At 39.1% G+C, this 13,755-nt stretch overlaps 1 protein-coding gene across 1 annotated transcript in view; it reads left to right on the forward strand.

Moving 5' to 3' along the window:
• The first annotated feature begins 2,770 nt into the window (after positions 1 to 2,770).
• tcf7l1b (transcription factor 7 like 1b) overlaps positions 2,771 to 13,755 on the forward strand; it is a 62,106-nt gene continuing 51,121 nt past the window's right edge. The window contains 4 exon segments of the mRNA XM_073867584.1: positions 2,771 to 3,054; positions 3,184 to 3,661; positions 3,757 to 3,829; positions 3,916 to 4,043. Coding sequence (XP_073723685.1) covers positions 3,476 to 3,661; positions 3,757 to 3,829; positions 3,916 to 4,043 — 387 coding nt within the window. The 5' untranslated portion in view covers positions 2,771 to 3,054; positions 3,184 to 3,475.

Raw genomic sequence — 13,755 nt, forward strand, 5'->3', positions numbered from 1 at the left:
ATATGCTGATTTCACAAAAATGCTGCATATTTTTACAGTGTGGGAATCAGCATCAGAACAAGCTTTATTTGCCAAGTATGTTTACTTACACACAACAAATTTGTCTTGGTGACAGGAGCTTTTAGTGTAGAAGAAAGACAAACATAGAGCAGACATACTTACACAGTATAGTAAAAATAAAGTAATTATATAAAGAAGTAAATAATGTAATATGGTATTAAATTAGTTTTCCTAGCTACAATATCCTGTATTCAGGGGAACACTGCACCGTACAAATTCCTTGTTGCACTTATATTTTTAAGTTTAATCAATTTAAAAATACAATTCATTTGAACTTTCTGGACTTTTTGGAGGAGTTGCTTTATATTATAAAATAAAGTTAAAATAACTTAAGCTTATTCAACTTTATTTTTATAATTAACCTTGGAGAACCCAGGGGTCAAATTTGGCCAATGTTAATTGCTGCTACCCAAACTTTTCTTGGGTTCTCCAGGGTTAAAAGCAATAAATTGTAAATTCAAGTTGATTCAACTTAAAAAAATTGAAGTGCAACAAGGAATTTTTTAATTTCAAATGGATACATTTCAAGTCACCTTGGATGAAAGCGTCTGCTTAATGTAACTGTATATAAGCCTGAGAATAGGGTAGCTGAAATTATGATCTCAACTAAGTTAAACATTTAAAACCCAAACACACACTACAGCAGGTGGGCATGTTTACAACTTAATGGCAATTCAATTCTGCGGAAATCTACAGATCTTTCTGCTGGTGCAGGTTCTGTGGAGGTCTGGATAGCAGCGTTTAAACTCAGTCAAGCGTTCGGATGGGGGTGAACGTTAGAGTCTGGCCCCTCCATTCATGGTTACGCCCTAGTTGTTCTTTTGTGAATTGTGGTGATGGGGGCTACCAGCGATACAAGGAGTGACAGTGTGGATAAGCATGACATCATTGATTTCAATCGAATATCAATAGACCACGACAAAAGAAAAGGGGTTTCCCTCACTTTTTTTTTATTAAGACAACACTGACCATAATTGAAAAAAATACCGTCCAGAGAATTATCAAACTACATATTTAGGTTTTCTGAATAAAGTGAAGAGTGACACCCTGATGGTAGGGTGCAGAGGTGGACACTACTTGAGTACTTTGAGTACATTTTCCAAGCATCTGTGCTTGTCTTGGGGAAAAAATTACTTTACTAAAAAAAAATTCACTACATTCTAAAGCATAGAATCATATTGTGTATTCCTTTTATATTGCATATTAAAATTGATTTAATACCTAATTACATAAAAATTGTGTACTTTTACTTTCTTGAGTAAAAGTACAACAGTACTTTTTACTTAAGTAAAAGTAAAAAAATGTTTAATGTACTTAAATATTAAATATAAACCAAAAACTTGAAATTATAAAATGTAGTGGAGTAAAAATTATAATAAAATTCTTTGGAATGTATGTTTTCCAAAGAAAAACATTGATAAAATATCGAATACATGAAAATTTACTTTTATGTAGAAAGTAAAAATACTTAAGTAGTGTCCGCCTCTGGTAGGGTATAATGGGTAATAGCCAGGATTTCCAAGCTGTTTTTTGTGCATTTTTGTGCAGCAGGGTTTTCTAGGTGGTTTCTAGGGTGTTGCTAATAAGTTGTGGGTGGTATTGTACTAAGTTAAGTAAGTCAAAACAGCGTAACTCTCTACATTTTAAGTGCTGCTATCCCTGCTTAAAATAACAATAGACACCATCACAGAAATTCTATTGGTTTTATTGGGAATTTTATTAGTTCTAATGGAATATGGCCCAAAACACACTACAGTGTATTGGTCTTTGTTGGTCACTAATGGTATGTATTGGTTCTGTTGGTTCCAATTGGTTCTAATGGAATATGGGCCAAAACACACTACAGTGTAGTGGTTTTAATGATAAAAGCTAATGGTTTCTATTGGTATTTTAATGGAAACCATTAGAATTTTCTGTAATGGTTTTATTGTTTTTTTCAGAAGGGATAATTGGGTCCCCCAGTTCTTCTAACCTTCTAAACATAAAAAAACAAACAACCCATTAACTTTGTTTTGGTAAACCATTTTCTGCAAGCATGTGAAAAATTAGATCATTCAGATTTCGCCTCTTTTGTGACGTTGAAAGTCTTATTACAATAATACCGCCCCTTAATCTGCACTATCCAACCACGGGACTGACATTTAGTGCAGAGTAAGAGAGAGAGAGAGAGAAATAATTGACAGCACAATTAAGTTTTAATTTCAACGAAAACAACATCATGGCGATCAGTGTTTGCATTTTATCAGCCCATTTGCATTTAAAGGACACACCTAAAAACGACACATTTTTAACATGCTGTAATAAAATATCTATGGGGTATTTTGAGCATATGAACTCTGGGGACACCAAAGACTTATTTTACATCTTACAAAAAAATCGTATAATATGACCCCTTTGAATCGTAATCACTTGGGAAAGTAATAGCACAATTTAAGTTACTCGCAATGAAATATGATTTAAGCATGTACGCAATATTGTGTACATTTAATAATAATTTTAACCGTAAAATATGTTCAAGCCAATTTCATGACTTGAGAACATTACCTCCTGGAACGACTTGTATAAATAACAAAAACGCAATCACAGGACATGGTGTCAGTAAACTATTTCAAGAATTAAACTCCGAACAAACTGTTCCTTTAAACTTTTCCGAGTGTGTGTGCATGCTGAATGGAGTGTCGTTTTTCAGCTCTTAACTCCTCCTCTGCATTTTGCTACTCCAGCACACACGCGCGCGCGCTCCGCTGCTGCGCATTCCCCATCAGCAGCTAAAAACGTGGAGGGAAACGGAGCCGCGTCGCGTCCAAAACACACCGATTTGACTGTTCGCGATTCAGTTTATCAAACATGACGGTTTTACCGGACAGAGCGACAGACACGAGCAGCTGATCTGGGGTGGAATTCACGTTTTCTTCGAGTTAAAAACTGGGACAGCGAGTACGGAGACGACGCGACCGCTGTTGCAACTTTGTTGTAATCAGTACGCGTGTTTTGGTAACGGTTGCCTCTTTATAGACAAACTTGTACCCCGGATCATTTGAAACTGTTTGTATGTAGACATACAGATCTGAAATTACGCGCGAGTTCAGTTCGGACATTACAAGGTTTTTATTTGTTGCTCAGGACAAGAGGATACGGCGCTTCACGTCTGGAGTTGAGTTCGCAAACTTTGTTGCAGGGATACTGATGAAACTCTCGTGCCTTTCTGCGATCGCTTCTTACTAGTAATCATGGACAACTTGGATTTAATCTCATGCGTCAAGGATTATTTCTGAAACCTCAAGATCTCGTGTTTACATCGTGCGTGTGCGCGTTTCATGCATTGAGCGGACAGCAGCATTCTGTTGCGCTTCGGAGAGACTCGCCTGGTAACGCAAACTCTTAATTTTGTTGCCGTTGCGAGAAAATCGCAACCATGCCGCAGCTAAACGGAGGTGGGGGAGATGAGTTGGGGGCGAACGATGAAATGATCTCGTTCAAGGATGAGGGCGAGCAAGAAGACAAAATCTGCGAAAACGTGTCAGCCGAACGAGATCTGGACGATGTGAAGTCGTCTTTAGTCAACGAGTCGGAAAACAACAGCAGTTCGTCCGATTCTGAGGTAAGTCGCAGGCGACTGCACGCTGTCAAAACCAATAGACGTGGTTGTTACCGACGGAAAATAAATAACTTTGTTTTTCTCCGTTTCCACCTCAGCAAAGCGAAAGGCGCCCTCAACCGAGAGCTGACATTGAAGCTTACGAGAAAGCCCGGGAGTATTTTAGCGAAGGTAAGACCTCGCTCGCGCTGAATGAACTTGTGAGGTAAACTATTGTGCATCCCTAATATTTGCATTCCCTCTTCTTTACTGTCAAGCTTTGAGAAGACAGCAAGATGGGGGATTTTTTAAGAGCCCACATTATCCAGGCTACCCGTTTTTAATGATCCCAGATCTTGCCAATCCTTACATAGCCAACGGCGCCTTGTCTCCCAGCGCGAGGACGGTGAGTAGTGAGCTCCACTAGTAACTTTAATTTGACCCTCTGTGGTGTGTGTACGAAACCAACATGTTGCTTTAAATCAGATGACTTTTGTTAAATTCATTCTTAAACTGGAAGAGGTTAAATGTTTTCTGAAGGGAAACGTTTGCACAAAATGTCAAAGTTTCAGAATCCGTCACTGAAGTCACACTGGTCAACCAATATTCGGAATATTGCAAAAATCTGTGTTTATTGTGTCCTTGAGCAACAGTTTTTTTTAAGGGATTGTTCTTGTAATAACTGTACTGTAAGGCACTTTAAAAAACAAATAAAAAGTGACTGTCTAGTAAACAAACCAGGAATTTAGTTTAGTTTAGTAACATTTTAGGAATGACATTCACATTTACCAGTTAAAATGAATCCTGATATCCAGTGTGAAGTGTTTGTCTATATTCCACATATTAAAAGCCTATACAAGACTTTATGGCTTTTCGTGGCTTCATGCCATTCTAGTGAGCACTGAAGTAAATTTTAGCTTTTTGACTTGAATTTGCATTTATTTATTTGAGGAGGTCAATTTGCCGATCACTGCATCGGATTTGCCGAAAGTTTGTCATCCCCATAATTTTCTTGTCTGTGCCTCTGGCCAAATATACGATTTCTCTTTCTGTTTGTCTGTGAAATGCTTGGCTTATTGAGTTAATACACAGTGAATGTAATTCTGAGCTGTCCGCCACTTGGCTGTAATTAAGCATATTGGGTCCGCTTTAGTTTGCTTTAAAATAAGATTAGTCTGGCTGAGAGAGCGACTCTGTCAAACCGAAATTCTATCTGGGTGTCCGTACGCTCTTCTCGTTGGACGTTGTGCCTGTTCTCTCACTATAGATGTGTTGTGAGTTTTGTGTCCGTGTCTGGGAAAGGTTGACTGCCCTTTTAGCCTCGGCGTTGGGTCTTTTCAACGCAGTTTACAAAGAACTCGGCAGGCATTCATGTATGGCTTTGCTGCTGTGTTATACATCAGCGCTCTGTGAAAAAAAAGTGAAAGTTTGGGTATGTGCAAAAGAAAAAAACACACTCCCAAGGCTTTTCTTTTGACTAAACTGCGAGCTATCTACCCCAATCTACCCAAAAGTTGTTTATTCCAACGCACAAATCCTTCTTTCTCACCCTGTGATTAGATTGGACTCGGCCAAGCGTTTGAGTGAAAAGTTATGATCCCAAGTTTTTCTTGGCCTCTCCGTTTCTTTTCACTTCTCCGCCTGAGCTCTCCCTCCTTCCCAATCCCATCCATTCAGTTCCCGAGGCGTTAGTCTTGCATTGTCATTCCGAGTGAATGCTGATGGCTTCATTGGGATCTCCATAGGCCCTCATTAGCCTAATGGCTGCTGCTTGCAGGCTAAGTTGCATAGTCGTAGGGCCCAGGTTCTCTTTTGTTCCTCAGCCTGTACAGTTTTGTTGTGGGAAGAGCCAATTGGCTTAAATTATCTTGAAGCAACATGGTTCCCTAGTTCATCCCACCCTCAGCGCCTCAGGCTACGCATGTGAATGTTCGAGGTTTAAACCTTTGCAAGTTTATTTTTTGTGACTTGTCAAAGTATTTGCAGAACTAATTTATTGCGATCTTAAGAAATACACTCATGCGTTGGTGTTTTAAGCCAGGCAGATGTTGCGTATGAAAACCCCTCTGTTATCGCTAACGTAATGCACATTAAAGAGCCAGAGGCTAAAATGGGATTACTAGGAAATATTCAGATGATGTCATTCAGGATAAGGCTTATAACTTTCTCTCTTTTTAAGATTAGCTGATTATTTTGCAAATTACCCCATAACCGAATATTTCCATGGCAGCATACATATTTGACTCTCCAATTATTCCTCGCATTGAAATTCCTAACCTCTCGAACCCGAACGGATTGGCGCTCACATTTTATCTGAAAGTTTTAGGATACGGATAATCCCCGAGTAAGATCTCACAGACTCTCTAGTCCTAAAGTATATCAGATTTAGTGCGGGCCGGGTAAAATGTGTGTTTGTTTGACAGGGGGTCAGTGAGGCAGATGAGCTTAGCCTGTCATTCGGCACCTCTAGACCGAACTGCGAGTTAGACAATGAGAGGTTGGCATACTTCAGATATTTACACACTAATCTTAAGCTCGCGCTCAGACAGCCTCAGTCACAGCTGTCAAAATCACGTAAGGAACTTTCCAAACAAAGCCGAGGAACTTGACGGAGCCCCTCAGAATCTGAATTATCTTCAGTTTCCCTCCAACTTTTAAACAGATGCACAGATTTAGAGTTTGTTTGCCAGTAAACGAATGGATCGGTTTTGTTTTCCCCTTTTTCATTCAGAATTGGGGTAATTTGACTCTGTGTTCAGTTAGCCTTACAAAAGTTTGGTATGTTCAGCTATGTACAGTAGCATCAATGTTTTGCATGGGAAAAGTGGAGAATTTGTGATGTTGGATTTAGTATAGACTTAGAAAATCAAGTTAAAAACCATGAAACTGCTACTGTAAACTGCTATTATTGTATCTACTTTAATATATGTATTTATTTTGATAAAGTTATTATACAGAAATAAATCTGATGGGCGGTTTTCCGGACAGGGATTATCCTAGTTGTGATTTAAAAGTAAGTTTATTTTTTCATAAATGACAATTGTTTCGCTGCATTAAGGCTGCATTGAAACCACAAACTGTTGAGGTCCATAAAGTCCACTATGCAGAAAAATTCTGGATTTTTTTCCCTTAAAAAATTAATTTATTTTCGACTGAAAAATAAAGAAAGACATTCACATCCTGGATGACATGGGGGTGAGTAAATTATCTGGATTTTTTATGAATGTGGAGTAATCCTTTAACATCAGTGCCATTGTTTTGTCTCAAGATTCACACCAGTAATGTTTTTATTTAAGCTGTGTTTTTAAACCGTACTAATTAATTGTCCTAATATAACTAAGGCCTAGTCCTGGATTAATCTAAACACTGTCCGGGAAACCGCCCATCAGTTTCAGTCAGTCAGTCTTTTAGGCCTATAGAAATGTGGTGTGTAGCCTATATGGCACACTACATTTTTGCAACTTTGAAAATTCATTATTGTATCTCGGAGTCTGCTGGGAACAGTCTCACTACATTTACTTCGTTTCTGTTTATTTCCACGCAGACGTTTGTTTAAGCCAAACAGCTTACTGTGAACAAATCGTGTTATAGGTAGCTGGGAATGCGCAATGTTTGCTAAGGAAAAGGGAAACCTAAAGCGATTGCAAATAGAGTAAACATTTAAACTAATATGTAGGTTTGTTGTAGGTGACTTCGCTGATATCTCTGGGGTGGAGTTCGCATTTAAATTCTGACGTTTGATGCAATATTTATGTGTTGAAGTTTGCTTAAGCAATGCAGACAAAACCATTCATAGCCTAATTCCTTAAAATGTTTAAACATGGCTCAGAATAAAGAACCACACGTATGGTCACGCACACACACATACACGCCTACATGCATGCTTTCTTTTGCTTTAGTTTACTCTGTTTATATATCAGATTCAAGCCGTTTAATGCATGCATGTGCATTTGTATGTGGGCAGATGTGTATGCAGACCTACATGGTAAATCCTTTCTGAAAGAAGTTTTCTCTTTAAAACACAGCTGTTACCACCATACACATTCAGACAGGTGTTTCTGACCGTTGCGATCTTAAACTGTTTTTGTTAAAACTAAGGTGGGAAAACAGGCTGAAAACCAATTAATCAACCTGTCCTTCCACTCTAGTTATCCGTTCCCCATTTAAGTTAAAGGATTAGTCAATTTTCTTAAGAGTCCAGATGATTGCTCACAGCCATGTCATCCAAGATGTTGATGTCTTTCTTTGTTCAGTCGAGAAGAAATTATGTTTTTTGAGGAAAACATTCCAGGATTTTTCTCATTTTAATAGACTTTAATGGGCCCCAACACGTAACCGTTTTAATGCAATTTAAAATTGCAGTTTCAAAGGACTCTAAACAATCCCAAACGAGGCATAAGGGTCTTGTCTAGCGAAACGATTGCCATTTTTGACAGGGAAAATGAGGAATGTGCACTTTTGACCCGCGATTTCTCGTCTATCTCCGGTCCTGTGGCTCCCCAGCGCGACCTCACGTAATTGCATTATGGTGTGTGGAAAGGTCACGTGTTACATATATGAAACGCACATTTGCGTATCATTTTAAACAATTAACTGACACAAAGACATTAATTAGTATCATTCGACATAAAACAACGTCAAAATGGTCCTCTCTCTCCACACTTGTAAACACTGGGGCGTAGTTTCGGAACGTCATCCGTGACCTCTTGACGTGATGACGTATTACGTGAGGTCGCGCTGGCTTGTCACAGGACCGGAGATAGACGAGAAGTTGTGGTTTAAAAGTGCATATTTTTATTTTTATTGTCGAAAATGACAATCGTTTCGCAAGATAAGACCCTTATGCCTCGTTTGGGATCGTTTAGAGTCCTTTGAAACTGCAATTTTAAACTGCATTAAAACTGTTACATGTTGGGGTCCATTAAAATGAGAAAAATCCTGCAATGTTTTCCTCAAAAAACACAATTTCTATTCGACTGAACAAAACATCAACGTTTTGGATGACATGGTGGTGAGTAAATGATCTGGACTTTTTTTAAGAAAATGGACTAATCCTTTAAGTAACATTGAGCAGATTTAAGCTTGATGTTAATATTGCTAATTTCCATTCAGTTAGCAGTGGACACTGTCATCCTGGGAACTTGTTGCGTAAGAGACGTTCTGAGCAAAACCAGAAAGAAGAGTTTGGAGAAAAGGGGCTAAGGACAGATAGGGAAATAGAGGTCTGAAGGGACAGAAGTGCAGGCGTGCACGTTTATCCATAATGGATTTAGCGCCTGCCGCCTGCTCAATGCTAAAATTCCTAAAAAATCCAGTGGGACTGTTTTTGAGAACTATGTGTGTCGGCCAGCCATCTCTACAGCTCTTCTCAATGGATGTCACAGAGATGAATGCTCACGCTCGGCCTAAGGAATCATCTGTTGTTGGAAATGGAGAGGACTCTAGAGAAAAAAATTGTAAAAAAATACGCCATAATAAAAAGTGCTGTAGTACTGTACTATACTAAACAATTTATTGAGAAAATGTTCGAAAACATTTTTTACCAGCCATAAAGCATTGTTCTTTATATTTTTATTTGGTGGCTTAACAAGAAAAAATTTGGTAGAGAGCTGTTTTCTTTATCAGGTGATTTAAATTCATATTGTAATTCTTACTCCATTTTATTTATAACTGTGACATTGTATGGTTTAAGTTGCAAGCTAAGACCATTTTATATGCTAGTAAATCTCTAAAGTAAAGAAGTTCATGAAGCCGTGGGCTAGCGATGAGTTTACATGCTGTGATCCGTTGAGCCTTGGCTACACTTGAAGGATACAGGGTTCGAATCTAGTTTAGCATTTCCAATTCCCAATTGTTTCTTGTAATTGGTGCACTGTGAATTTCAAGAAATGGGCAGCAATATAGTTGTGTGTCAGTATGGACAGTTAAAGATAATCTTGTAACAGACCCATCATTTCCTGTTCTACAAGATGCTCCCATTACAGTAATGCCTCTGTCTATTCTGATGACGGGTTTTGACATGTAGTATATTAATGTTTTGTTAACATATGGATTCAATCATTAACGTTTCTCAATGACCCATGGCGCTTCCCAGCACCTAGTACTTTTATTGCGCATTAACATGCTGAAGAGATTTTCTGCTCTCCTGGAAAAGCCATCGAAGCCCTCAGTCATAATCCGTTTCCAGGCTCCTTTTTCATTCGATTTCAGAGACTCAACCTCCCAGGGCCGCAAAACCTTTTAGCGCGAGTTTGTGTTATTTTAACGCAGCCGGATTAGGGCCCTCTCGTCTGTAGAACGGTTGCGAACGGAGCCGCTCGCCAAACCTCGCAACTCCCTCTTTTGTATCGCGGCGCCCACGTCGGCAAACAAACACACCTCAGTGGAACTACATTTTAAACTGTTTAGTCTTGTCTTTTGGTGAAGAATAGCCCTGTTACGTATTCGCACACGCAGACACTCACTCCTGTAATGCCTGAGCATGTCGTCGTAGTTCAGGCCACATGTCTTTTAACAGGGTTCCAGAACTCGGCTAGCCAATTTTTCACATTCATGTGTTCTCACTTTGCCTGCGGGTCTGAGAGCTAAAGATCTTCGAGACTGCGTTGAGTCAATAGTGCTATTGTACTTGCTTTTTTTTTAAGAGCGCGAGTAAATTGTCTGTGTGTATTCAGGAAGACGGGCTGTACCTGTTTGGCTCTTAAGCCTCTCGTCTCCTGCTGCTACAGCGCTGAGTGTAACTAAGTTCAACAGAGTGAACATTGTGCCTACACCCTAAAAGTGTGCGTTTGCTTGCCAGAGAACGAGAGGGAGACAGAAACTTTGACAGCGATCTGAAGGGTGGTTGCCAAATGTTCACTCGGATGATGTTGTTATCACAACTGTGTAAACAGTCTTTTTCTTTTTGAAGCACATCTCTTTCAGCATCAGGTAAATGCCTTGAAATGTTCGTTCGTAGCGTTCAATATGATTACATGTTCTTTATTTCAATTAAATACAGAGAGGAGGCGGGTTCATTTCAATGAAACTGAGCTTGTAAGGGATATAAATACTTGAGACCTGTTAAATTGACTTGCTAAATAACTTGATGACCTCTTGCATTTACATTCACATAATGTTCGGGAAGTAATTACGTTGAATGTTCTTGTCAAACTTGAACCGCATAAAGCCGGCAACCACTCAACTCGTGTCCTAGAAAAGCTATACACTACATCGAGCGTACGTTGTATACTCTTTGGATTGTGTGAAACGCTGCCAGCCTTGGCCTTCGCTCCTCCTCCATTCCTCTGAGGAGAGCAGGAGTTGGCATCGACCCCCCCCCCTGCCACCCATAGCTTGCCCATCATCCCTCCCTCTATTCCATCCCTGCCATTACATATTCTGTTTATAGCCTTCTCCGGCTTATCAAGAGCAGGGCCCTTCAGGAGTGTTTCTACCCCCTGTGAGGACCGGCAAGCCAGCCGTTCTCACACACCCTCCCGACTCCCTACGTTCTGTGACATCAATGAAAAGGCTTTTGAAGCTGTCCGGGATGAGCATGTATATCAATGCATTTTTTCATCAATTTATTAATCTGAGGCAGGCAGCTCGGTGCGGGCCCAGGTTCTGTCAGAAGATCAGCACTCTGGGATGCCCACTGTAATTCCGTGCCGGGATGTTTTTGACTAGAACGAAGCTGTTTACCCCCATCTTTAAAGTCTTCGACTCTCGAGGGACTGTTTTTATGGTGCGAATTCCCACATATGAGTGATGACTGTAGACATACAGTAGCTTAATTTTTTTCCCTTCGTCTGAAACCAGCAAGTTCGTAAACAAGTTCGTAAAATCTCAAGGTAGTTTCTTGTATTTGCGCAACATATTTATTATGTTAGTTTCTTTTTCTGTAAGCAAGTTAAAAGTTGCACGGTGCAAAATTTCATATTTGTCTAACATCTTGTGCAGGAATAGATATTTATTCTGTTAGTTTCCAAAATTAATTCCTTTTTCTCATTTATAAACAAGTTTGTAAACGGGTTATTACGAAATCTCAAGATTGTTTCTTGTATTTGCGTAACATATTTATTATATTCAATTTTTTCCCCGATTTTCTGTAAGCAAGTTAAAAGTTGCAAAATTTCATATTTGTCTAACATTCTGTGCAGGAATAGATATTTATTTTGTTAGTTTCCAAAATTAATTCCTTTTCTCATTTATAAGGTTCGTAAACAGGTTATTACGAAATATCAAAGTTTTTTCCTTGTATTTGCCTAACATTCTTTGCTGGCTGTCCATAAACGATTTTAAAGCAGCACAGTGCAAAATTCGTATTTGGTATACTTGTATACTTTTCAGTAGATGATATTCACTTGTATTAGTTATCTATTTACAATTTTCACCATTCTTGTGCAAGCACAAGTGTGTATTAGTGTTAAATTTAACGATTCGCTTGTCTGTGTTGGTTTTGCTCAATTTAGCGAGCTTGCTAAATTCAACATTAGCTCAGCAAATACTCCCACTAACCACTATGATCTAACATTAAAAATTAGTGCTAAAAACAGGGAAACCGCAAAAAATACAGTGACTTTAGAGAAGTCCTCATTACTGTGGCAGTTGATTTGTTAGTTCAGCTTCTATATTTGTTAGACGGCGGTGTGGTGAGTGTTTCAAGCTGTTTACCTCTTGTGATCCTGTTCTTATGGTTTCGGTTGGCCTGCTTTCACAAATGGAATTTTCCAGGTGTGTTTCTGGCCTTTAAAGACTTTCGTAAGACAATAAGACATTTATATTTTGCATTGAGAGGGTCCTAGTTGGAGTAGACGCCATGTTTAATTAGACAAGATTGTGAAGGTGGGGTAAAAGTACAATTAGTTACAGTTGTGGTATGGACTTGAGTCATGCCTTATTACGAAAACATTTTGGTTGACTGTAAATTTTTGGGAAAGTTACATTTTTAAAGTTTAACCCACTGAATGTTCATGTACATGCATGGTATATGGTAACACCTATGTACAGATATTAAGCGGACTGCATATCCTTGTATTCATTCCTCTTTAAATTAGAGCTGTCAAAAGATTAATCGCGATTAATCACGATTAGTCACATACAAAAAAATTGTGTCTGCTTAATATATTTGTGTGTAATTATTGTGTGTGTGTATATATATATAAATACACACATACATATAAATTTAAGAAAAATATTTATTATATAAAAAATATATGTAATCTTAGAAATAATAATAGATTACATATAAATTAATATCTTAAAATATGTAATTGTTTCTAAAAACGTGTGTGTGTACATATATTATGCAAAGCAAACTTTTATGTTGAATGCAATAATCGTTATTCATCTCTTGACAGCCCTACATTAAATATATAATCTCTAGATTCACAAGCTAGCTCCTTTAGACATTACGCAACAGTCCATGACTCAAACGCTTGTTTCCTGAACCCTTAAAAGACTATATGTCTGTATGCAGGGACTCAAACCACGCACTAGCAGTACTGTATATATAACATAGAAAACACTTGTGAAAACAATGCGCTAGATTTTGTGTCGTTCCACCAAGATATCACAGCTGCTCACCGGTCTAAAATAAAGAGCTGGCCATGATGAAATATAGTCCTGTTTGTGTGTCTGTGCATGTTAGACAATTCACGCCTGCCGTATGTCAAACTAATACTGACTTGTGACGTGTCCTCTAAGTATACAAGTATGTGTGCGTGCACTTATCATATGTACCGCTAATACCTAGTTGCCCCTCTAGAGTAAGGACCAGCCTCCCCCCAGTCGTCAGTGGGCCAAGGTTAACCCCCTGTGGGTTGGCGGGTTGTGGGGGTCATCCGTCTCTCTCCAGGGTGATAAGGGCTCTCAGGCTGATTGATAGCAGGGCTCCGTACACCCTCGCCCCCTCGACTACAGCGGGGCCCCTTCGAATCATGTGTGGCCCCTCATGTGGAGTCCAGGGTTTTATTTCACATTAAGAGCCATCGGTGCTCTTAAAACCAGAACACTAAGTGCTGGAGTGTACGCTAATAAAATCTGATTGTGCAGAAAGTGAGAGAGAGGCAAAATGGGGGTGGGGGGAACTCCCAAGCAGACCTTCATCAGTCTGGTATTCCAAGCAGATGGTTTCA

The sequence above is a fragment of the Misgurnus anguillicaudatus genome, chromosome 5, assembly GCF_027580225.2.
Source record: "Misgurnus anguillicaudatus chromosome 5, ASM2758022v2, whole genome shotgun sequence".
NCBI lineage: Eukaryota > Metazoa > Chordata > Actinopteri > Cypriniformes > Cobitidae > Misgurnus > Misgurnus anguillicaudatus.